This window comes from Mustelus asterias, chromosome 20, assembly GCF_964213995.1.
Source record: "Mustelus asterias chromosome 20, sMusAst1.hap1.1, whole genome shotgun sequence".
NCBI lineage: Eukaryota > Metazoa > Chordata > Chondrichthyes > Carcharhiniformes > Triakidae > Mustelus > Mustelus asterias.
The window spans coordinates 45,502,555-45,527,792 of NC_135820.1; the positions used below are offsets into that span (position 1 = coordinate 45,502,555).

At 45.1% G+C, this 25,238-nt stretch overlaps 1 protein-coding gene across 2 annotated transcripts in view; it reads left to right on the plus strand.

The window, feature by feature from the left end:
- The window catches only part of LOC144508503 (cadherin-like protein 26), a 101,379-nt gene that overhangs the window by 63,274 nt on the left and 12,867 nt on the right, over positions 1-25,238 (plus strand). The window contains exons 14-18 of one of the 2 annotated variants that reach the window (XM_078236481.1): positions 7,094-7,183; positions 10,975-11,052; positions 12,886-12,975; positions 14,207-14,296; positions 20,261-20,448. In XM_078236481.1, coding sequence (XP_078092607.1) covers positions 7,094-7,183; positions 10,975-11,052; positions 12,886-12,975; positions 14,207-14,296; positions 20,261-20,448 — 536 coding nt within the window. Of the gene's footprint in view, positions 1-7,093; positions 7,184-10,974; positions 11,053-12,885; positions 12,976-14,206; positions 14,297-20,260; positions 21,214-25,238 lie in introns of those variants that run through there. The other variant, XM_078236482.1, reaches the window with a different exon arrangement.

Below are 25,238 nucleotides of genomic sequence, written 5' to 3' on the forward strand. Positions count from 1 at the left end.
AGAGTTTAGAGGGATATTGGCCAAATGGGAGGTAATGGGGGTAGTTTAGTTTAGGAAACCTGGTCGGCATAGACGAGTTCGGCCATAGGGCCTGTTTCCGTGCTGAATATCTCTATGACTCTATGATAAGGTTCCTGCCATGGGGGCACAGTGGATGCACATAGTCCGTACGTTCCAGGACTGAATAGATTCACACACAGCTCCTCTGAATGTCTGACTCCTGCCTGCCTGATGGTAGCTCACTTTCTCTGAATGACTATGGTCATATCATGGAGTTGCGGCGGGGAAAGTTTCCGCTCTTCTGGTCTTACAGCACGCTTTGTGAGCTGCACCCTTGACGTTCAGTGTCACCAGATGCAGAAGCTGAAGGGATGTGGGGCCAGCAACACCACAGAGGTATAGAGAGCACACATGGACAAGAACTGGAATGCGCAATGTCAGCTCTGTACATTGTGGCAGACATCCTCATTCTCTGTGAGGTACGGGCATGACTGTGAAGGAATGCCATCAATGTTCTGGGAAGCTTGCAGAGAGCAGAGAGAGGAAGCCCTGGTGTGACTACACTGCCTTTGTCCTGTGCAGGGATCAGATTTTCACTTCAGAGTGACAGGATTCACTCAATAAGATCATGACTCATCTGCATCCCACCTATCCCCAATAAGTATTATCCTCTTGCTTACCAATAGTCAATTCATCTCTGCCTTAGAAATAGTCAAAGGGGGGAATTTTCCCATCCTACCCGCCATGGGAATCGTAGCGGGCGGAGGGCGAACCATACAAAGGTCCGTTGACCTCGGGTGGGACTTTCCAGTTTTGGGGCGAGCTTGGCTTCCATCACCTTTTAAAGGTGCCAAAGACTCGTGCCTTGCTGAGTGAATTTTTTTTTAACCTCATCTCCACTTTAAATGGGTGACTCCTTATTTTTAAAACAATGACCCCTAGTTCCAGATTTTCCTTCAAGAGGAAACATCCTTCCCACAACCACCTTCTTGAGACTCCTCAGGATCTTATATGTTACTCTTCTAAACCCCAGTGGATACAAGCCTAACCTATCCAACTGTAAGACACTCCACCCATTCCAGATATTAGTCTGGCAAATCTTCATGAACTGTCTCCAACGCATTTACATCTTTCCTTCATTAAGGAGACCAATACTGTGGGCTGTAGTCCAAATATAATCTCACTAGTGTCCTGTACAACTGAAGCATAACCTCCTTATTTTTGTATTCAATACCCCTCGCAATAAATGATAACATTCTATTAGCTTCCCTAATTACCTGTTGTGCCTGCAAACTAGCCTTTTGTGATTCATGCACTAAGACACCCAGATCCATCTGCATCTCAAGGCTCTGCAGTCTCTCACCATTTAGATAGCATGCCGCTCTTTCAATCTTCCTGCCAAAATGGACCATTTCACATTATCCCACATTATGTACCAGATCTTTGACCACCTACTTAACCCTGTTTATATCGTTTTGTAGCCTCCTTATGTCCTTTCACAAAATGAACATCAATCTGATCCACTTGCATTCTCTGTTTTGTACATCCTGAATCTCGATTAAAGCAAGTTAGTTTGGTTTCATTTTTCTTCCAGGTTAAGTCCAGGTTTTCCGAGCGTTGAAATTTATGTACCAACATGATTTTTCCTTTTAGTTTTGGATGGATGAGTTATAATAATTTGCAAATCTCAGAAAAGCTATAGATTTATGAAACTCTTGTGTAATTAATTATCACTGTCATTATGAGACTGACAATCAGAATTGGAGTGAAGATTGTGAAACTAAAAAATGCATAATATATTATTAACTTCTAGAAAACTATGTTCCATTCATCCAGAAAGTTTTTAGCTTTTTCGGGTGTTTAAATTTGTGATTTTTTTTCATTGCTTCGAGCTCATCACATGGAGATGACCAGTTAATCTCTTAAGGGATTTTGGCTCAACGCCTTGCACGATATAATTTCTGACAAAACAAATGTTCAGCGCTAAATAGTCTGGATAATTTCCAGAAAGCATTGAGAGTGATTGTCACCTTAACCTTCCAATGTTTAACAGGCAGAAATATTGTTGCTCTGTATACTTTAATTAGTATTTTTTACACACTGCACTGAACACCAGGAGTTATACAGAGCAAGGTACATTTATATAGGGGGGAATCTTACTAGAAAATGGCAGGGTGATGTTTCTGGTGAGAAAAACGGCTTGTTTCCACAGAAGCACACTGGTGTTCTCTCCAGAACTTACGACATTTTGCCTCGGAAAATCAAGGGAGCGTATTTCACACCATCATGTGATGGGTAGGGCCGAAACATGCCAGCAAAGCCCGGCTGCACTAAGATCAGGGTGCCATCTTTAAAGGGCGCTCCAATTATAACAGGAATAAGGCTTCCCTCAGCCCACCATAGAGTTACCTCCCCACCCCGATTGGAGTCACACCTTCTCTCCACTTTCTACCACCAATTATTGGCCCCTTCCCCTCCGCCTGACCATTGGCCTTTTCCCACGGTCCAACAGTTGGAACGGGCGGCCACCCACCCACCCACCATCCTCCCCTCCCAACACCCACTGGCAGCATCCATTGCTCTTCCGTCGCTCCTGGCCCCAGATACCTCTGTGGTGGGAGGGGACAGGGAGAGGGCCCAGATATCTCCATGGTGGAGGAGGGGGGGGGGGTTTATTCTTATTGGTGATTAAAAAATGGCACCCCAATCTCAGTGGAACCGGTTCCTGGCTCTGAGTCCCCGCTCTGTCAGATGATGTCAAGATCTTGGAGGGCGATTCTCCCAGCCTGCTGTGCTGCTCCAGCAGCACAGTGGGTTGTGAGATATCAGCAGGGGCTGTGTAGTGGGCTTTCTGCTGGGTGCCATGGCCTCCATGCGTCTCTGGTGCTGGAATTCGGGCATTGGAATTGCCCACCGGGCATCAGGCAGTGCCAAGTGGGTGGCCTATTGAGGGGAGGGCGGGGGGGGTGGGGCCTCTGGGGGCGATTGGTGGGATCTGCTGCCACTCTGCAGTCGCAATCAGTGGGGGAGGGAGGGAGGGTAGTGATCGGGGCTGGCCATTGGGATGGGGGGGTGGGTGATTTGGCCTGCCAGGGTGAGGGGTCGGGGCTGTGAGGGGGGGGGGGAGGGGGGAGGGGGGGGGCGGATGTATTGGGAGATTGGGATTGCCGGGGAGTGGGGTGGGGGCGCAGTGCTGGGGAGATCGAGGTGGGCCGAGGGGGGGTCAGAGCTTCGGGGCTGGCCTGAAGATGTCCAGAAAGTCAGTGATCAGGGAGAGTGGGGGGATTGGACGGGCAGTGTTGTGGGGTTGTAGGGCTGGCCAGTGATTGGGCGGCCGGCAGCATGGGGCTACTGCACATGCACTGATCTCGGCGCTGACAGATTGGCGCTTGCCAAGGTGAGGTGAGGGTAAGGTGTTGGATTGGGGGAAGGCTAACTTTAGTGGGATTAGGCAGAAATTGGCAGCTGTTGATTGGGAGAGGCTGTTTGAGGGTAAATCCACATCTGGCATGTGGGAGTCTTTTAAGGAACAGTTGTTAGGGCTACAGGACAAGCATGTGCCTGTAAAAAGGAAAGATAGGAAAGGTAGGATTCGAGAGCCGTGGATAACCAGGGAAATTGAGGGATTGGTCAAAAAGAAAAGCGAGGCGTATGTTAGGTCCAGGCAGCTAAAAACGGAGGGAGCTCTGGAGGAATACAAAGAAAGTAGGAAAGAACTCAAACGAGGAATTAGAAGGGCAAAAAGGGGTCACGAAATGTCCTTGGCAGACAGGATTAAGGAGAATCCCAAGGCATTTTATTCATACGTTAGGAACAAAAGGGTTGTCAGGGAAAAAATCGGACCTTTAGAGCCCAGAGAAGTAGGGGAGATCCTAAATGAATACTTTGCGTCGGTATTCACAAAGGAGAGGGATGTGTTGACTGGGAGTGTCTCGGAGGGGAGTGTTGACCCGTTAGAGAAAATCTCCATTACAAGGGAGGAAGTGTTAGGTTTTTTAGGGAATATAAAGACTGACAAATCCCCAGGGCCTGATGGAATCTATCCAAGGCTGCTCAGGGAGACAAGAGATGAAATCGCTGGGCCTCTGACGCAAATCTTTGTCTCGTCACTGGACACAGGTGAGGTCCCAGAGGATTGGAGGATAGCTAATGTGGTCCCATTTTTAAAAAAGGGTAGGAAGGATAACCCGGGTAATTATAGGCCAGTGAGCTTGATGTCCGTGGTAGGGAAGTTGTTGGAGAGGATTCTTAGAGATAGGATGTATGCGCATTTAGGAAGGAATAAACTCATTAACGATAGTCAGCATGGTTTTGTGAGAGGGAGCTCATGCCTCACTAACCTGGTGGAGTTTTTTGAAGAAATGACTAGAATGGTTGACGAGGGAAGGGCCGTGGATGTCGTCGATATGGACTTTAGTAAAGCGTTTGACAAAGTCCCTCATGGTAGGTTGGTGCAAAAGGTTGGATCTCATGGGATAAAGGGGGGGAGGTGGGGGGTGGCTAGATGGGTGGAGAACTGGCTTGGTCACAGAAGACAGAGGGTGGTAGTTTTCTGGCTGGATGCCTGTGACTCGTGGTGTTCCGCAGGGCTCTGTATTGGGACCTCTGCTGTTTGTGATTTATATAAACGATCTGGAAGAAGGTGTAACTGGGGTGATCAGTAAGTTTGCGGACGACACGAAAATGGCTGGACTTGCAGGTAGTGAGGAACATTGTCAGAGATTTCAGAAGGATATAGATAGGCTGGAAATTTGGGCAAAGAAATGGCAGATAGAGTTCAATCCAGATAAATGCAAAGTGATGCATTTTGGTGGAACTAACGTAGTGGGAGCTATACGATAAATGGCAGATAAAGGATGTAGATACGCAGAGGGACCTGGGTGTGCAAGTCCACAGATCCTTGAAGGTGATGTCACAGGTGGAGAAGGTAGTGAATAAGGCATATGGCATGCTTGCCTTTATAGGACGGGGCATAGAGTATAAAAGTTGGGATCTGATGTTGCAGTTGTATAGAACGTTGGTTCGGCCGCATTTGGAATACTGCGCCCAGTTCTGGTCGCCACACTACCAGAAGGATGTGGAGGCTTTAGAGAGAGTGCAGAGGAGGTTTACCAGGATGTTGCCTGGTATGGAAGGGCTTAGTTATGAGGAGAGATTGGGTAAACTGGGGTTGTTCTCACTGGAAAGACAGAGGATGAGGGGTGACCTAATAGAGGTGTATAAAATTATGAAAGGCATAGATAGGGTGAACGATGGGAAGCTTTTTCCCAGGTCAGTGGTGACGTTCACAAGGGGTCACAGGTTCAGGATGAGGGGGGGGGAGGTTTAACACGGATATCAGAAGGACGTATTTTACACAGAGGGCGGTGGGGGACTGGAATGTGCTGCCGAGCAAGGTGGTGGAGGCGGACACACTGGGAACGTTTAAGACTTATCTAGATAGCCACATGAACGGAGTGGGAATGGAGGGATACAAAAGAATGGTCTAGTTTGGACCAGGGAGTGGCGCGGGCTTGGAGGGCCGAAGGGCCTGTTCCTGTGCTGTATTGTTCTTTGTTCTTTGCTCAGTGGCCCACTCAACACTATGCTGCCAGCCTCTCCAGCAGGAATAGGTCCCGCCCCCAGCTTTTCAGCGTGATTCACGCTAGGGCACTCTGATGCACAGAGTGTGGGAGATTGATTTTGAAAATCCTGCTAATAAAAGCAGTGGGATTTACTCCAGTTTTTACGTGAATTCGGCACTTAGAATATTTTTGGAAGAATTCCACCCCTGAGAAGACCAATGGAATTGGAGAGTTTCACATGAGTTGTCTCACCAGAACTGGCACAATGCCAAATTCTGGTAAGATTGCCCCCATAGTGACTCCAACACAATAGAAGATTCACAGATGTATAATTGGACAAACTTGGCACCAGTCAAAGGAGGAGGCATTAGGACAGGTGGATAAGAGTTGGTTAATTAGAAGTGTTTTTATGGAGAATATTAGAGGACGAGAGAGAGAGAGGTAGAGAGAGACAGGGAGATAATTTAGGACAAATCTTGCAGTCAATTTTCCTTTAACTGTCCCACACATCTCTCATCTCCCCAGTATTCATTCACTTCAGTCTACTCCAGACAGCAGGCATAGCTTAATGTCATGCACTGACAACAATATAGCTCCAATATGAAAGGTGGAGTTGCCAACTCACCCAATATCCACCACAGACTGACCTCAGGAGCCATGGTAAGATAAAATAAAATACATTTATAAATATGTATTACAGAGTTCACTATATTTAGAAAGAGTTTTGATTGGCAAAATTTCATATTTAAATCTCTTTAATACTTAATCCATTATATAGACACACATATATATTCATGGCCCCATCTCAAAGGCAGCCAATCACTTTATAATCTATCAGAGCTGTCAATCAAACTGAAATTAGAGCCCCCTCCTTCCCCCATAATGTTAATGATAGGTCATAGAAGCAGTAAAGCGATACCATTACTATAATGATAACTCTCAGGCTTATGTCAAAAAACATCTATTGAAATTACAAGCTCAGATTTTTTTTTACTAAGAGACACAGCCGGCTATTTTTTTTTCAAAATTTAAAGCGCAGGAGATTTAAATGACTTAAAGTTGCACACACCTTAACAACATTGAAGCGTGTCCATGTCTTTTAGCAGTCCCAAAAGGGAACCTGACTTCTCCAAAAGAATATCTGAGCTCTTCAAAGAATTCCTGTAGGTTTAGCCATTTTTCTTAATTTCGTGTTTTATAAATTTGGGTGTTGAAAATTGCTTCTGAGTGAAGGCAGCTGCACTTTTGAAAGCTATACTTCCTCCATTCCTCCCCAGTGGAAATGGTGGTTGCCAGATATGGGGTGGGATTCACAGCCGGATCAGGGTCTTTGGTGGTATTTTGGCTAAGCTGCAGCATTCCAGCTCCACGAAAATTTGCACCAAGTTGTAAAACATAAACAACCCTTCTTTGCTTTGTAAATTACCATTAGATCATGAGGAAGTAAGCTAAATTCAACACCAATTCATTTTTTAAAAAGTCTTTCATTTAATCTGATTGCTTTAGATTTTCCATTTTTTTCATTACAGGAATTTTTGCCACATGGGGGTGGCACAATGAGACTCGATAATACATTACATGGACATGGCATGAATACCTGGGCTAACTGGCAGAATTGGGTAAGAACAGACCACTGTATATTCTAATGCCTCTGATTATGTGGCTTTTATTGATACATTGATATACTACACAGAGGGTGGAGATTGCAGAGGATGGATTTTTAAAAGTTAAAATGAAGTTTATTTATTAGTCACAAGTAAGGCTTACATTAACATTGCAATGAAGTTACTGTGAAATTCCCCCCATTCGCCACAGTCCGGCACCTGTTCGGGTCAATGCACCTCACCAACACGTCTTTCAGAATGTGGGAGGAAACCGGAGCACCCGGAGGAAACCCACGCAGACACGGGGAGAACTCCACACAGACAGTGACCCAAGCTGGGAAACGAACCCGGGTCCCTGGAGCTGTGAAGCAGCAGTGCTAACTACTGTGCTACCGTGCCGCCTTTGACTCTTTGCAATTCTGTATATACTTAACAACTGTTTAAATCTACTTCCCTTAGTTTTAGGCTTAAAAAAACATACATTAATCCTTTGACAACTGTATAGCATGTAAAATCCCAGAAATATTACCAATATACTAAACATTGTGGTTCCAAAAATGAACATCGTGTGTATCTACTGCAGAGACAGGAAGGTACACTTGAAGATGCCAGGTCAGGACGGGAGATGCTGGGTGCCCATTGGAAGGAGTTGTTCTTTATTTCCTTGGCCCCCCCTTTATGCCCTTTATTTTTTGGGGTCCATGCCACAAAGTTGAACTGGATTCATGGATGGTTCCCACAACTGTTAGTTATCAGATACCTGTTCTGCTGAATCTTATCAAAGGTTTAGGCTACCAGATCTCCTAAAGAGAAGAACTGCCATCCCTCCCTATGCCATTGACAGTGGCCATTATCCCAAAAAGGTCCACTTGGAAAATCCAACTCTTCGAGTATCTGTGCTCAGGTTACTCTCTCGTTCTGTTTCAAAGGTTGCAGAGAGGTTGAGGTGCATGAGGAGGGAAAATACAACATCATCACTGTCATCAAAGTAACTTCCATGAAGGCCATTTCAGGATGGAAACCTGTTTGGAGAGATCCACATTTGGAATTGTGGGAAAGATTGACATGGATTTGGAAGGCAAAATCAAAGGCCATTGAAGCGGAAAGCAAGAATGAACATAAAGTGGAAGCCTGCAGGGATAGAGGGGTTGTTGGTGCTTTTTTGAGGAGGATGGTGATGATGGAGATTATAGAACGGAGTGAGATAGTATCTGTCCAAAAAGATGTGGCTCATGGTAATGGGGGTTGATGTGTTAACGTGGTTAAAGAGTTCACTAAATAGCAGGAAACAGAGGGGGGAATTTTACCATTTTGGGTCTAAGTGCCAGATCTGGCGTCAAATAGATCCGCGCCTGGAATCCTCTTTCCAGTGCGCCCATACGTGTTTTGCCGGCTCCGGCCCGATCTGCGCTGTGGGCGGGGCTTAGCGCTGGCGGACCGATCAGAGCTCTGAACTGCACATGCGCATTTCAAAAAAAATCTGACAGCGCGCCCGGGCGCGAAAAAAAAAGCGGAGAGAGCGGCTCTCTGATGTTCATCCTCTGGTCGGGGAGGGGGGGCGGTGGGATGGGGAGGGGGTGTGACGTCTCATCCCCTTTTGGGGGGGGGGGGGATGGTGGGAGGGGAGGGGGTGTGACCGATCATCCCCTGGGGGGGGGGGTGGGGTGGGAGGGGAGGGGGTGTGACCGATCACCCCCTGGGGGGGAGTTGGAGAGGGGATGTGACGTCTCATCCTCTGGTCGGGGGGTTTCCGCTGCCTGTCTGCGCCCGATCCCTCCTGGCACCATCACTGGTACACTATCAGCCACAGATGCGAGAGAGCGGGAGAGATGGCTGTGGCTGGTAGTGTACCAGTGATGGTGCCAGGAGGGATCAGCTGCAGACACGCAGCGGAACCCCCCCACCAGAGGATGAGACATCACACCCCCTCCCCCCTCCCCTCCCACCCCCCAGGGGATGAGACGTCACACCCCCTCTCCTCCTCCCACCCCCCTCCCGCCCCGACCAGAGGATGACCTGGGTCAGAGAGCCGTTGCAGTCTCTGACCCCGCTCTTCGGAGGCTGCAGCGGCGACTTCAGACTTTTATTTTGCAGGTCGGTAACAGCACGGACGTGGATCGGGCCAGAAGACGGTGAAGTGGGATTTGGCATTTAAATCGTCAGGCTGCCCGATTCGGGTGCGCGCCGGACCCGTGCCCAAATCGGGTGTCGGTAAAGGCGCGATCTGCTCGGATTCGGGTGCGGATCGCGTTAAAGGCCCGACGCCCAACTTTACCGCGATTTCGCGCCTGTTTTGGTAAAATCAGGCCCAGAGAGATAACTGGTGGGAAAAGGAACATACGCAGGGGTACAAGTGGCAGTGGTGAAGCATCAGAGACAGCTGAATAGATGGTCTTAATCATAGTAACAAAAAGATGTGCGTATTTGTTATTGGAGGTGAAAGTGCAGATGACAGGTCAGAAGGGATAGATTTCAAGATGAATAAGAGAGTTGAGAAGGAGGGAGAGATTTGTGGAGGACAGGCTGACAGTGAAATTACAGGCGAGTTCAATTACAGATAGAGATTGAAATCACTAAGGATGAGGAGGTGCTCAGTGCAGAAGCTGTCAGAAGCATGGTAGCAGGATCTCTTCAATAGGACCTTTGGATGGGACTTTGGGTGCGCAGTAGAAAATGATGGTTTAATAGGAGTGGTTGACCAAGCTGGGGTGCTTGCAGGAAGAGATGTTGGCAGAGTCAGTGGAGGGACAGGCCATGGTGTGCTTTGGCAGAAGGGGCCACATTGCCACAATGACGGTCAGGGCAAGACAGGTGATGGAAAGTTGATGTTATGGGCGGATGTTATGACTGGATTCAGCCCCCTTGATCAGTGGCAATAAAAAACTTTCAAAATGTATTTTCCCCATAAATGCCTTTTCTAATCCAAATATATTTCCTTTTTAATAAGGAGCCAATCAAACCAGATTTCTTAATTCAGGGAAAGAGTAAGTTTATTAGTTACTAAACCAAGAAAAAAATAATAGACATGACACCACAAATACACACACACACACACATCATTCAGAAGTAGGCAAAGTTAGAGTCAAAATAAGAGTTAAACAAATATACAGTTAAGTCCTATTAGAGGGAGAGAGATGGTTAGCAGCTTTCATTGCCTTGACAGAATTACCGTTGATCACAGTTCATCACATTACATTTTTAATATATTCCTTTCAAGAGTCCCTTTTTTAAATGGATCTTGAACCCCCCTCTGCCCCCCATCTCCACCCCGCAGATGTGCAACATGTTTGAGCAAGTTTCTAGTACAATCCATATAGGTAGATCCGAAGAAAGGGGTCAACTTATTGGTGGTAGCCATCTTTGGTCAGTGTCCTTTTATGTTTTCTTAAACAGGTCCTCCGAAAACATTTCAACAGGTTTTTTGGTTAGCTGGTGAAATTATAGATAGATTTCAGTCACAATATTCCATCATTGTGACACTAGGTAGAGAAATTTCAGTGAAGGGCCAAGGCATTTCTTCCTGCAAGTCAACTTTCAGTAAAATACAGGCCAGTATCATCATCTACAATAAAGGTATGGATATCAAGGGCCTTGTTCACAAGGGAATGGACATACTGAACTTTATGAAAAGGAGGACTAGTGAATCAAAAAATATAACAGAAGTTTGTCGTGAGGAACCACATTATATATCCAAAGAATAAATATGTTGTTACTCTTTAGAAAAAGTATGAATTTGTTAAGCCTGAACCTTTTCACTTTTGGGAGAATTATATTCATTTAGAATTCATGATCTATTTTCAATATAGGAGACTTCATCGCATGTAGATGGTTCATTAAGATCAAGCTATCAAAGTTCAAACGCTTGGGACTCCAGGAAGCATTTGGTAATAACAAATCTCCATGTGTCACTAACCAAAGCATTCTTATCAACCCAGAATCTCTAATGTAGGACATAAAACTCATAAAACATAAAAATATGAAACAATAACTTGATAAATGTGGAACAATTGAGGAGGCAGTGGCCTAGTGGTATTATCGCTAGACTATTAATCTAGTAACTCAACTAATGTTCTGGGGACCTGGGTTCAAACCCCGCCATGGCAGATGGTGGAATTTGAATTTAATAGAAAAAAATCTGGAATTAAGAATGTACTGATGATCATGAAACTATTGTCGATTGTCGGAAAAACCCATCTGGTTCACTAATGTCCTTTAGGGAAGGAAATCTGTCATCCTTACCTGGTCTGGCCCACATGTGACTCCAGATCCACAGCAATGTGGTTGACTCTCAACTGCACTTGGGCAACTAGGGGTGGGCAATAAATGTTGGCCAGCTAGCGATGCCCATGTCCCATGAATGTATACATATGTATAAAAAAAACCTCTTTCCCCTATGGGAAGTTTGCATCATGGAGGTAGCATATTGAGACCAATCAATACATTACAAGGACTTGACGCACAAGCTTGGGCTAACATGCATCATTTGGTAAGACCAGATTGAAATGAAATACATTTAAAATTCAATGTCACTTATCAGAGTGATATTTTCCTCATGTTAAGTGGTGAGAAGTTGTGGCTATACATATCTCTCCCAGTATAGGAGCTACAACAGGTTTCAGACTCTTGACCATCATAGACGTTATCACTCTTAAAAGGACATGGAGAGTATAACAGGGCTTAGCAGTGACAGTGTAAGCAGATAATTACATTTTGAAATGCTATCTAATTCACTGTAAGCTGGGAAATTCCTCAGAACTGCTTACACATCGCTGTTACAACTTTTGTCAGAGCTATAATAGAAATCTTGCCTAAATGTTTAAGCAGAGCATGCATCCACTGCCCTACCCTCATCAATCATCTTCATCACTTCCTCAAAAAACTCGATCAAGTTAGTGAGACACGACCTCCCCTTCACAAAACTATGTTGTCTCTCGCTAATGCGTCCACTTATTTCCAAGTGGGAGTAAATCCTGCCTCGAAGAATCCTCTCCAATAATTTCTCTACCACTGACGTAAGGCTCACCGGCCTGTAGTTACCTGGATTATTCTTGCTACCCTTCTCAAACAAAGGAACAACATTGACTATTCTCCAATCTTCTGGGACCTTCCCTGTAATGTGGAGATGCCGGCGTTGGACTGGGGTAAGCACAGTAAGAAGTCTCACAACACCAGGTTAAAGTCCAACCTGAGGAAGGAGCTTGAGACTCTGAAAGCTAGTGCTGCCAAATAAACCTGTTGGACCTGGTGTTGTGAGACTTCTTACTGTACCTTCCCTGTAGCCAGTGAGGATACAAATATTCCATGGTCCTCACAGACCGCATGAAAGAAAGGCATGTATTTAATGGGTGGGATTCTACGGCTGTTCATGTCAGTGGGAATCTCTGGTCCTACAGCAGAGAACAGAGATTTGGCAGGCACCAAATTCTCCATTCTCACTGGCAGCGGCGGTGGGGTGTGTACAGCTGGAGAATTCCAGCCAGTGCCTTACATGAGTACCAGACATCACTAAGATCTTTATTGCCAATGAAGTACTTTTGAAGTGTAGTCACTATTATTATGTAAAAAATCAGAAAACAAAGATATTAGGAAAAACTTGGACTGAGGAAATAACCACCCTCAAAGATTTGTAAATCCCCATAAATGCAGTACTTTGTTTAATCTGATTACTTTGTGCAACTGAATTTATTAACAATTATTCATTTCTCTTTCCCCTATAGGGCAGTTTGCAACAGGGAGGTAGCATATTGAGACCAATTAATACATTACAAGGACTTGACGCACAAGCTTGGGCTAACAAGCATCATTTGGTAAGACCAGATTGAAATTAAATGCATTTAAAATTCAATGTCACTTATCAGAGTGATATTTTCCTCATGTTAAGTGGTTAGAAGTTGTGGCTATACATATCTCTCCCAGTATAGGAGCTACAACAGGTTTCAGACTCTTGACCATCATAGACGTTATCACTCTTAAAAGGACATGGAGAGTATAACAGGGCTTAGCAGTGACAGTATAAGCAGATAATTACATGTTGAAATGCTATCTAATTCACTGTAAGCTGGGAAATTCCTCAGAACTGCTTACACATCGCTGTTACAACTTTTGTCAGAGCTATAATAGAAATCTTGCCTAAATGTTTAAGCAGAGCATGCATCCACTGCCCTACCCTCGTCAATCATCTTCATCACTTCCTCAAAAAACTCGATCAAGTTAGTGAGACACGACCTCCCCTTCACAAAACCATGTTGTCTCTCGCTAATGCGTCCACTTATTTCCAAGTGGGAGTAAATCCTGTCTCGAAGAATCCTCTTCAATAATTTCTCTACCACTGACGTAAGGCTCACCGGCCTGTAGTTACCTGGATTATTCTTGCTACCCTTCTCAAACAAAGGAACAACATTGACTATTCTCCAATCTTCTGGGACCTTCCCTGTAATGTGGAGATGCCGGCGTTGGACTGGGGTAAGCACAGTAAGAAGTCTCACAACATCAGGTTAAAGTCCAACCTGAGGAAGGAGCTTGAGACTCTGAAAGCTAGTGCTGCCAAATAAACCTGTTGGACCTGGTGTTGTGAGACTTCTTACTGTACCTTCCCTGTAGCCAGTGAGGATACAAATATTCCATAGTCCTCACAGACCGCATGAAAGAAAGGCATGTATTTAATGGGTGGGATTCTACGGCTGTTCATGCCAGTGGGAATCTCTGGTCCTACAGCAGTGAACAGAGATTTGGCAGGCACCAAATTCTCCATTCTCACTGGCAGCGGCGGTGGGGTGTGTACAGCTGGAGAATTCCAGCCAGTGCCTTACATGAGTACCAGACATCACTAAGATCTTTATTGCCAATGAAGTACTTTTGAAGTGTAGTCACTATTATTATATAAAAAATCAGAAAACAAAGATATTAGGAAAAACTTGGACTGAGGAAATAACCACCCTCAAAGATTTGTAAATCCCCATAAATGCAGTACTTTGTTTAAAATGATTACTTTGTGCAACTGAATTTATTAACAATTATTCATTTCTCTTTCCCCTATAGGGCAGTTTGCAACATGGAGGTAGCATATTGAGACCAATCAATACATTACAAGGACTTGACGCACAAGCTTGGGCTAACAAGCATTGTTCGGTAAGACCAGATTGAAATGAAATACATTTAAAATTCAGTGTCAGTTATCAGAGTGATCTTTTCCTCATGATGTGTGATTAGAAGTTCAGACTGTACATATCCCTCCCAGTATAAGAGCTACAACAGGTTTCAGACTCTTGAGCTGTACATAACCATCACAGACGTTACCACTCTTAAAAGGACATAGAGAATCACCTCCATTGTGTTGTGTGGCACTATCACCATGCTAAATGGGACAGACTTCAAACCTATCTAGCAACTCAAGATTGGGCATCCATGAGGCGCTGTGGGCCATCAACAGCAACGGAACTGAACTCCAGCACAATCTGCAACTTCATGGCCTGGCATATCCCCCACACAACCATCACCATCAAGCCAGCTTCAATGGAGAGTGCAGGAGGGCATGCCAGGAGCAGCACCAGGGCATATCTAAAAATGAGGTGTCAACCTGGTGAAGCTACCAAACAGGGCTACTTGCATGCCAAACAGCAAGTGATAGACAGAGCTAAGCGATCCCACAACCAACAGAACAGATCTAAATCCTTTCACATTCAGTCGTGAATGGTGATGGACAATTAAACAACTCACTGGAGGAGGAGGCTCCACAATTATCCCGATCATCAATGATGGAGGAGCCCAGCACATCATTGATAAGGCTCAAGCATTTGTACCAATCTTCAGCCAGAAGTGCCGAGTGGATGATCCATCTCGGCCTCCTCCAGTGGTCCTCAGTATCTGAGATGCCAGTTTCCAGCCCATTTGATTCACTCTACATGATATCAAGAAACAGTTGGAGGCACTGGATACTGCAAAGGTAATGGGCCTTGATAACATTCCGGCAACAGTACTGAATACTTGTGCTCCAGAACTTGCTGCTCCCCTAGCCAAGCTCTTCCAGTGCAGTTACAACACTGGCATCTACCGAACAATGTGGAAAATTGGACAGGTATGTCCTGTACACACAAAGCAGGACAAATCCAAACTAGCCAATTACCGCCCAATCAGTCCACTCTCGATCATCAGTAAAGTGATGGAAGGGGTCATCAACGGTGCTATAAAGCAGCACCTGCTCAGCAATAACCTGCTCAGTAGTGCCCAGTTTGGGTTTCGCCAGGAGTCACTCAGCTCCTGACCTCATTATAGCCTTGGTCCAAAAATGGACAAAAGAGCTGAATTTCAGAGGTGAGGTGAGAGTGACAGTCCTTGATATCAAGGCCGCATTCGACCGAGTGTGGCACCAGAGAGGCCTTGCAAAACTGGAATCAATGGGTATCAGGGGGCAAACACTCCGCTGGTTGGAGTCATACCTGGTACAGAGGAAGATGGTTGTGGTTGTGGAAGGTCAGTCATCTCAGCTCCTGGATATCTCTGCAGGAGTCCGTCAGGGTAGTGTCCTAGGCCCAACAATCTTCAGCTGCTTCATCAATGACCTTCCCTCCATCATAAGGTCAGAAGTGGGGATGTTCGCCGATGATTGCACAATGTTCAGCACCATTCACAACTCCTCACTTACTGAAGCAGTCCATGTTCAAATGCAACAAGATCTGGACAATATCCAGACTTGAGCTGACAAGTGACAAGTAACATTCATGCCACACAAATGCCAGGCAATGACCATCACCAATAAGAGACAATCTAACCACCACCCCTTGACATTCAATGATGTTACCATCACTGAATCCCCCACTGTCAACATCCTTGGGGTTACCATTAACCAGAAACTCAACTGGACTCACCACATTAACACAGTGGCTACAAGAGCAGGTCAGAGGTGAGTAACTCAGCTCCTGACTCCCCAAAGGCTATCCACCATCTACAAGGCACAAGTCAGGAGTGTGATGGAATACTCCCCACTTGCCTGGATGGGTGCAGCTCCAACAACACCCAAGAAGTTTGACACCATCCAGGACAAAGCAGCCCGCTGATTGGCATCGCACCTACAAATATCCAATCCCTCCACCACCGATGTTCAGTAGCAGCAGCGTGCACGATCCACAAGATGCACTGCAGCAATTCAACAAAGATCCTTAGACAACACCTTCCAAACCCATGGCTACTTCCATTTAGAAGGACAAGGGCAGCAGATACATGAGAACACGACCACCTGCACGTTCCCCTCCAAGCCACCCACCATCCTGACTTGGAAATATATTGGCACTCCTTTGCAGTTGCTGGGTCAAAATCCTGGAATCCCCTTCCTAACGGCATTGTGGGTCAACCCACAGCACATGGACTGCAGCGATTCAAGAAGGCAGCTCACCACCACCTTCTCAAGGGCAACTAGAGATGGGCAATAAATGCTGGCCAGCCAGCGACGCCCATGTCCCTCGAATGAATAAAGCAAAAGAGTACAGTAGGGCTTAGCAGTGACAGTGTAAGCAGATAATTACATTTAGAAATGCTGTCTGATTCACTGTAAGCTGGGAAATTCCTCAGAACTGCTTACACATCGCTGTTATAACTTTTGTCAGAGCTATAATGGAAATCCTGCCTAGATGTGTAAGCAGAGCATGCATCATACTTCCGATGATGTTACGGTAGCAGAGCTCAGATCAAGTTCTTTGACTAAGTTAGTACATATTAGTCCCAAATTTAAGGATATATCATCATACAAGGCAAATCAAAAAAAATCTCCTTGCAGTTATTGAAAGTGTCTCCAAAGAAAGCTCTTATCACAGATGTGACAATAGTTTGTAAGTAGATTTCATTAATGAATCTATGGATAATATGACCAATACTTCAGAAAGCATTATTGAGATAACACGTGAATTATTTTCACCGTATGTTTAAAAAAAAGTGGAAAATATTCCAAAGAATACCAGTGATGGGCGGCACAGTGGCACAGTGTTGAGCACTGCTACCTCACAGCGCCAGGGATCCGGGTTTGATTCCAGGCTTGGGTCACTGTCTTGGCAGTATTTTACAATTTTTGTCTAAGTGCTAGGTGGGCTTGAAACTGGGAGAGTTTCAGATCTGTCTTTTGGGTGTGTTTTTAGGTTCCCCCATACGCACACTGGTTGCAACATTCTGAACGAACCTGTTGCTCACTGCAGAAGCCTTTGGGTGGGGCTTAATGCACCCGAAAGCCTGCAGAGGGAGGTAGTGCGCATGTGCAGGTCTCTGATGTTGCACATGCACATTAGCAGTAGCAGTGGTCTGACAGACAAAGAGAGAGCTGTCAGGCCCCTGCTACTGCAGGCAGCCTGAAGCAGTGCCCCCCCCACCTGCAATCGTGGGAGCCCGTGGCCTGAGATACAGCCCCCGCCGACCCACCCACCGCCCAGACCGATCACGGGCCCTCTCTCCCCACCAATCGCGGGCCTGCCCCCCACCGATCACTGCAGAGTAGCAGCGGGCCCCCTCTCCCTCCCTCCCCCCACCAATTGCTGCAGAGTGGCAGCGGGCTCCCTCCCCCATTAGCCCCGTCCCACTGGCCTCTCCTCCGAACTGACCCCTCCCCAGGTGCCAGAGTGGCACTGTCCACACGGCCCCCTCCCTTTGCGGCACCCCTCCTCGGCCTCCCGGGGGATCTCAATGGCCTCTGGTTCCACTAGCAAGGCCAAGTTGACTGCTCCCCGTTCATGGGAAGCATGTCTATTCCTTGCCAGCGAGAACCTTCCCCGGCGAGGTCATAAGGGGAGGCGGGCCCAGATGATTGAGCGCCGGGCTGTTAATGACATTTAAACGCTTATTTCAATAAATTTGAATACATTAACCTTCCTCTCGTCCATTTCCTGTGAGAGGCTGACTGTGCCGGAAATCCTGCGTTTGTAAAATGGCGCCGGTCACGAAAACCAGCACCAATCACGCTAATCGCTTTACGGCCCACTTTATGACTGCGCAACACGATGGTAAAATCCCGACCAGTGAAGTTTGCACATTCTCCCTGTGTCTGTGCGGGTTTCCTCCAGGTGCTCTGGTTTCCTCCCACAGTCCAAAGAGGTGGATGAGGGTAAAGCGGTTGATGTGGTGTATATGGATTTCAGCAAAGCATTTGATAAGGTTCCCCATGGTAGGCTTTTGCAGAAAATACGGACACATGGGATTGAGGGTGATTTAGTGGTTTGGATCAGGAATTGGCTCGCTGTAAGAAAACAGAGGGTGGTGGTTGACGGGAAATATTCATCCTGGAGTTCAGTTACTAGTGGTGTACCGCAAGGATCTGTTTTGGGGCCACTGCTGTTTGTCATTTTTATTAATGACCTGGATGAGGGCATGGAAGGATGGATTAGTAAATTTGCGGATGACACTAAAGTCGGTGGAGTTGTAGACAGTGCGGAGGGAAGTGGCAGGGTACAGAGGGACATAGATAAGCTGCTGAGCTGGGCTGAGAGGTGGCAAATGGAGTTTAATGCGGAAAAGTGTGAGGTGATTCACTTTGGAAGGAGTAACAGGAATACAGAGTACTGGGCTAATAGTAAGATACTTGGTAGTGTGGATGAACAGAGGGATCTGGGTGTCCATGTGCATAGATCCCTGAAAGTTGGCACCCAGGTTGATAGGGCTGTTAAGAAGGAGTACGGTGTGTTAGCTTTTATTGGTAGAGGGATTGAGTTACGGAGCCAGGAGGTGCGGCCGCATTTGGAGTATTGCGTACAGTTCTGGTCGCCGTATTATAGGAAAGATGTGAAAGTGTTGGAAAGGGTGCAGAGGAGATTTACCAGGATGTTGCCTGGTATGGTGGGTAAATCGTGTGAGGAAAGGCTGAGGGACTTGAGGTTGTTTTCGTTAGAGAGAAGAAGGTTAAGAGGTGACTTAATCGAGGCATACAAGATGATCAGAGGATTAGATAGGGTGGATAGTGAGAGCCTTTTTCCTCGGATGGTGATGGCTAGCACGAGGGGACATAGCTTTAAATTGAGGGGTGAGAGATATAGGACGGATGTTAGAGGTAGGTTCTTTACTCAGAGAGTAGTAAGGGCGTGGAATGCCATGCCTGCAGCAGTAGTGGACTCGTCAACATTAAGAGCATTCAAGTGGTTATTGGATAAACATATGGATGATATTGGAATAGTGTAGATTCGAGGGGCTTTAGATTGGTTCCACTGGTCGGCGCAACATCGAGGGCCGAAGGGCCTGTACTGCGCTGTAATGTTCTATGTTCTATGTGCTGGCTAGATACATTGGCCATGCTAAACTCTCCCTCAGTGTACCCGAAGAGGTGCCAGAGTGTGGTGATTAGGGGATTTTCACAGTAACTTCATTGCAGTGTTAATGTAAGCCTACTTGTGACACTAATAAATAAATTTTTAAAAAAGTAATGATTCTGAACAGAAACTAAGGAAAGTAAGTTTATGCTGTTGTTTTGGGGTTAGAGCAGGAGATTGGGAATTTCAAGGAAATTCTACCTAGAAATCTGATTTAATGGTGGAAAAAGCACTCCATCAGGGAAAAACTTCACAGTCTTCTGACGAGTCTTTACTTTCCCCTTTTCACCTTCAGCAAGTCACCTACAATACGCTTTAGCTCATTGGAAAAACGATTTTCGTTATATCTGGCTGGCACCATATTTGAATTGAACTGTTACATACATTAGTCTCCATCACGGTTCTAGATATTGGAGGAAGATTAGGAGTTAGGGGGACCAATTTCTGGGTGCAATCCACTTCACATAATCCACTCTGGATATGCCAAATCAGCATTTAAATGGTCACTTTGTACAGAATTTGAGTATTGCTGTATAAATCGACATGCATTCGATTGGGGTGGGTTGGGTTGGAGTTCTTTTGAAAGAAGCCTAAAGGCCTTGAGTGGACCCTAGATTCTAAACTTTATTACACTTGCCCACCTAAGGTTTCTCACCACCCATTGTCATTTCCATTGCAGTGTTTTACTTTAATTACAAATTGGCCTACATGAGGAGAAACTCCTCATGTTCACTTCAGGTCACCAGATTAGTGATTATTGAATACTATCTACATTGGTCATCATTACTTACATTTTAATTCAACTTATTTTTTTCAGGAACTGGACACAAATGATATGGAAGTTAATTACGTGCCACATGTATATAGCTATGAAGGAGATGAACAATGTGAGCCATGTCTTGACGCCATCAGCATAGTTGAAGGTAGCTTTGCCTCTGACTATCTGAATGACTTGGGCCCAAGGTTTGCAACACTAGCAAGAATCTCTCAGAAGGAGAACCCACTGTAAGTTCAAAGGGAACAGAAAGAAACCTTGAACATGAATTACCGTTTGCTAGAAATTGCCTATGTTATGTTTGATTACATTCCGATTGAAATATTTTTCAAGTGAATATGTCTATTTTCACAAAGTTTAGGCTAGGATTCTCCAATCTCGTTTGGCCCGCCATCGCTACCAGCGAGTATGGAAAATTTGGCGCTCAGCCAAAACTCCATTCACTGCAGCGGGACGGGAGAATCCCAGCCGCAGATGAGTTTGGAGAATTCCAGCCTTTATATTAGGCATGACTAATTTAGAATGTGATTATGTTGTAACTAATTTAATACAACAGGTCAAAAAGGCTTAAGTGAAAAAATGTCCAGGCATCAATATTGCATGTTAAACTGATGAAAAATCACCCTCATTTTTATCCCCTTCTGATTTCTAAATAGAAACTAAATTGCTTTACATACTATACTTGGATGGAATAACTAAAAATGGGTTGAATATCTGCCAGAGTTTCTTCACTGTCTAACATATTTTTGGTGGAAGATGCAAGGAAACTCTGGAGAAATTTTGTAAATATGTTTATTTCATACTTTTGTGAATGTACTGCTGAAGCTAAAAGTCAATGACAGGAATCACTGTGAAACTGAACTCCACAATATTCTCTTTAATACATCAAAGTGTTGACCAGTATTGAGAATTTAGTGAGGAATATGCAAATTACAAATATTTCATACTTTTTTGAAAGCCCTGACTGAAAAAGGACAAATAAAATATGTTACACTACTTTTCTGTTCAGGTTGTAATGCTTCTACTCTTATTGCATTTTAAAACTATCACCTAACTGGTTTAAGTATTTTAATATAATGGGTAAAAATAAGCAGAGATGTACCAATAGCAAGCATTATCTGAAAATCTTTTTATATAAAGTAACATTCAATTGTACTAAATTACAATTTTAGTTTTGTTCAGGGTGTCTCTAGCATTGACATTGGGCTAGATTTACCTTTGCCACTTTACCTAAAGCTAATGAGGTGATGGTGGAAAACAGGGTCAAACAGGCAATGAAGCTCGCCAACATGTTCCTGCCCTGACCTTAATTCCTTCCCTCCAGAACACACTAGGACAACCGCAAGTCACCACTATCCTACTCGTTTGGATGTGATTTACATCAGAGGAGTTGGGCCACTTAAGCCACTCTATTCCCCTGCACTTAACCCCCTACTATTGCTAATCCTAGGGATTGTGAAGAGAGGGGTGCTTTTACTCCCTGCAGTGGCAGAAGGCCCGTAAATAGTGGATGCAGCATGGTACACATAGAGCTAAGTGACTGACAATTTAGATCAAAGCCCTGCAGTCTGTGAGCAGTAGATTTTAGGCTGCTAGAGTTTAACTCAGCTTAACTTGACAAATGTTAGAACATTTTCTATATTAGATTCACATTATGCTTATTGTAATAAACTAGGTAGGGTGCCTATTTGTATTAACATGTGGCCAAAGAAGCCATGTTGTGTGATTCATACAGTGATACAATCTCATTATCTCAGTGATACACTGACAATTTCTAATTCAACATTATTGCCATTGAGAGCAACCAGCAGCAATGGACAATTTATTAGTGAAACTCAATATGTACCATAGAATCATATAATCCGACAGTGCAGAAGGAAGCCATTCGGCCCATCACAAACCCACCTAGGCCCTAACCCCACAACCCCATGCATTTACCCTAGCTAATCTCCCTGACACTAAGAGGCAATTTAGTATGGCCAATCCACCTAACCTGCACATCTTTGGAGTGTGGGAGGAAACCGGAGCACCCAGAGGAAACCCATGCAGACACGGAGAGAACGTACAAACTCCACACAGACAGTGACCCGAGCCGGGAATTGAACCCGGGTCCCTGGCACTGTGATGCAGCAGCGCTAACCACTGTGTCACTGCACCGCCCATATGTAATTGAAGAATAAGTGATTAAATTCAATTAATAAGGCTGGATGGTGTGTTAACATGCTTTAAGTTTAGTGCAAGCTAATACTTCACAAGTGTTACTATTATCCGTAAGGTACAGGAACATTCCAGTACTTCGATCTTGACTGCTTGTCTTAGCTGTCTGGGGCAGGAATGGAAGAATGTACAAAAAGAAGACCCTATTATCCTATTGTTACATTCCCTGAGGCATCTTCACAAATATGCAAATCCAAATACATTGATCTAATGTCATGAACAACCAATTAGTTAATTATAACAGACATGATGTGAGAGGAAGTGATGCAAAATTCAAGGGATACAGTTGGAGAGTTTCAGAGAGAGAGAGAACTGGCTACAAGATGTGACTGATTATTTAGGGTGGCACAGTGGTTAGCACTGCTGCCTCATAACTCCAGAAGATCTGGGTTCAATTCTGGCCTCGAGTGACTGTCTGTGTGGAGTGTGGTGAACCATAGATGGTTACCACTATGGGTACTTGTATATATGTTACTCTCGTTGCTGTTGGGGTTAGGGTTGTTGGGTGTTCCACCTGTTATTACTGTTTATGTGGTACACTCCGTTCAGCTCCGCCCAGGACTCCACCTTCTTACAGGAGTATAAAGGTCACTGCTACTTCCTAGTAGTCTTTAGTCTGGGATAATATTGTTGAGTAGTGTGCTCCTATTTGTAGCGAATAAAAGCCTTTATTCCCGGATACATTCTAGCCTCCCGTGTGAATCAATCGCGCATCATGGAGCTTGTACATTCTCCCCGTGTCTGCGTGGGTTTCCTCCGGATGCTCTGGTTTTTCCTACTGTCTAAAGATTTGTGGGTTAGGTGGATTGGCCATGCTAAGTTGCCCATTAGTGTCAGGAGGACTAGCAGGGTAAAGACGTGGGGTTCACGGGATCTGGGTGGGATTGCTGTCGGTGCAGGCCAGATGGGCCCAATGGCCTCTTTCTGCACTGTAGGGATTCTATGATTAGGATTCATACTGGATTAGTTCCTCGGCAGGTTTTGAGAGATCTATTATTGAGGCCAGTGAGAGGGTACTTAAGGATTTACATTTCAACTTGGGTGCCAGGAATTGGATCTGTAAAAGTCGGTTTTGTACTGTGCTAAGTATACTTTTGTCTTTTTCCTTTATTTTCAATAAACTTTGATATTATTTGTCAATTCACTTATCCTCACCTTTGCCTGCTGGTTAAGTCTCTATTGAATCTGAAACATTTGAAACTGTTTTTGAAGGGGTTAATTTGGATCTGTACAATTAGGCCGTGCACAGCTAAATTAAACTGACCTAAATTATTGAAACACCCTTTTTAAACAGACAAGTCTTCCCACATCATATGTGATTTTTCATGGCCTCCTCCTGCTGTTTCCACCACTTCAGACGATTTGATTAACTCCATGTGATATCTAGGAATGGCTGGCTGTGCATTCACCAAAGGCTATAAGCACTGACAAATCTCTGCTGCAGTCCTGAAGACTAATGATCTGCAATAGACTGTACCTCTGACCAAGCTGTTTCAGTATAGTTCCAACACTGGCAATCTCAACAGTGTAAGAAGCTTCACAACACCAGATTAAAGTCCAACAGGTTTATTTGGAATCACGAGCTTTCGGAGCGCTGCTCCTTCATCAGGTGAGTGGAGATAGATTCACAAACATGGCATATATAGGCAAAGACACAATTGCAAGATAATTACAGATTGGAATGTGAAGAATGGTTGGAATGCGCATCTTTATGGCTAATCAAGTCTTTGCAGGTACAGACAGTGCGAGTGGAGAGAGGGATAATCACAGGTTGAAGTATTGCAAATTGTCTCAAGCCAGAACAATTGGTAGGATTTTGCAAGCCCAGGCCATCTGCACATCAATCTCAACAGTGGTAATTGGAGGTTGGAGGTGCTTGTGGTGGATATTGCAAATAGAGCTAAGGAACACCAGATTCAATGCTGCATCATTGGATTTACTGCTGGGTGCAGTCAAGGTCATAACTTTCCCCAGATTTGGGAGAAGGATGCTGATTGTTCTCACTAAGAAGGCTTAGTTGGACATAGCTGAGGAGCTGTTGTACCCTGGTCTTGGATGCAGTGTAGGAAGTATTTTCATGTCCTCGAAAGTCAGGAAGAATAGATACATTTGCTGGTTTCACTATAGTGCTGGGTTAAGCTCCCACAACCTTTCATGCTGTCTTGATAAGCATCGCTTCATCACCTCCCCATTTAACCATCCACAACTGCCACTTACCCCAATTTTTGCTCAATGTGATGCATCTGTCTTATATTCAACTTCACTGAGCGCATTGCATCCATCAAACAAATATTTTATCTCCTCTCACTCAGGTCTCCATGAAAACCCCGACAAAAACTGTTCCGGCTGGATCTGTTCAGGACCAGACTAGGATTTTAGTCAAAATAAAAACAGAAAACGTGGGCAATGTTCAGCAGCTCAGGCAGCATCTGTGATGTGAGAAACAGTTAACGGATAAAATTTAATTGAGCCCACCAGATGGCGGGGTGTCCAGGATGATTGGGTGGGAACACTGACATCGGACTCCTGGCATCAGATAACCAAGGAGGGGTCTGATGTGGGCACCCTGCCTGCTGATGGTGGAATATCAATGAGGCTCATTAATGAGCCAACTGATGCCAATTATCCCTGAGCCCAATGCTTGCCAGCTCTCCTGTGCCTTTGAAAGGACACCAACAAATGCTGTTCGGTTTGCCAGCAGCCTGGAGATTAGTGGCTGGGGGTGGGGGGTGGTGGGGGGGGGGGGGTGGGGGGGGGGGTGGTTGGTAGGTATGTCAGATTCAGGAACAATGTCTGATCAAAG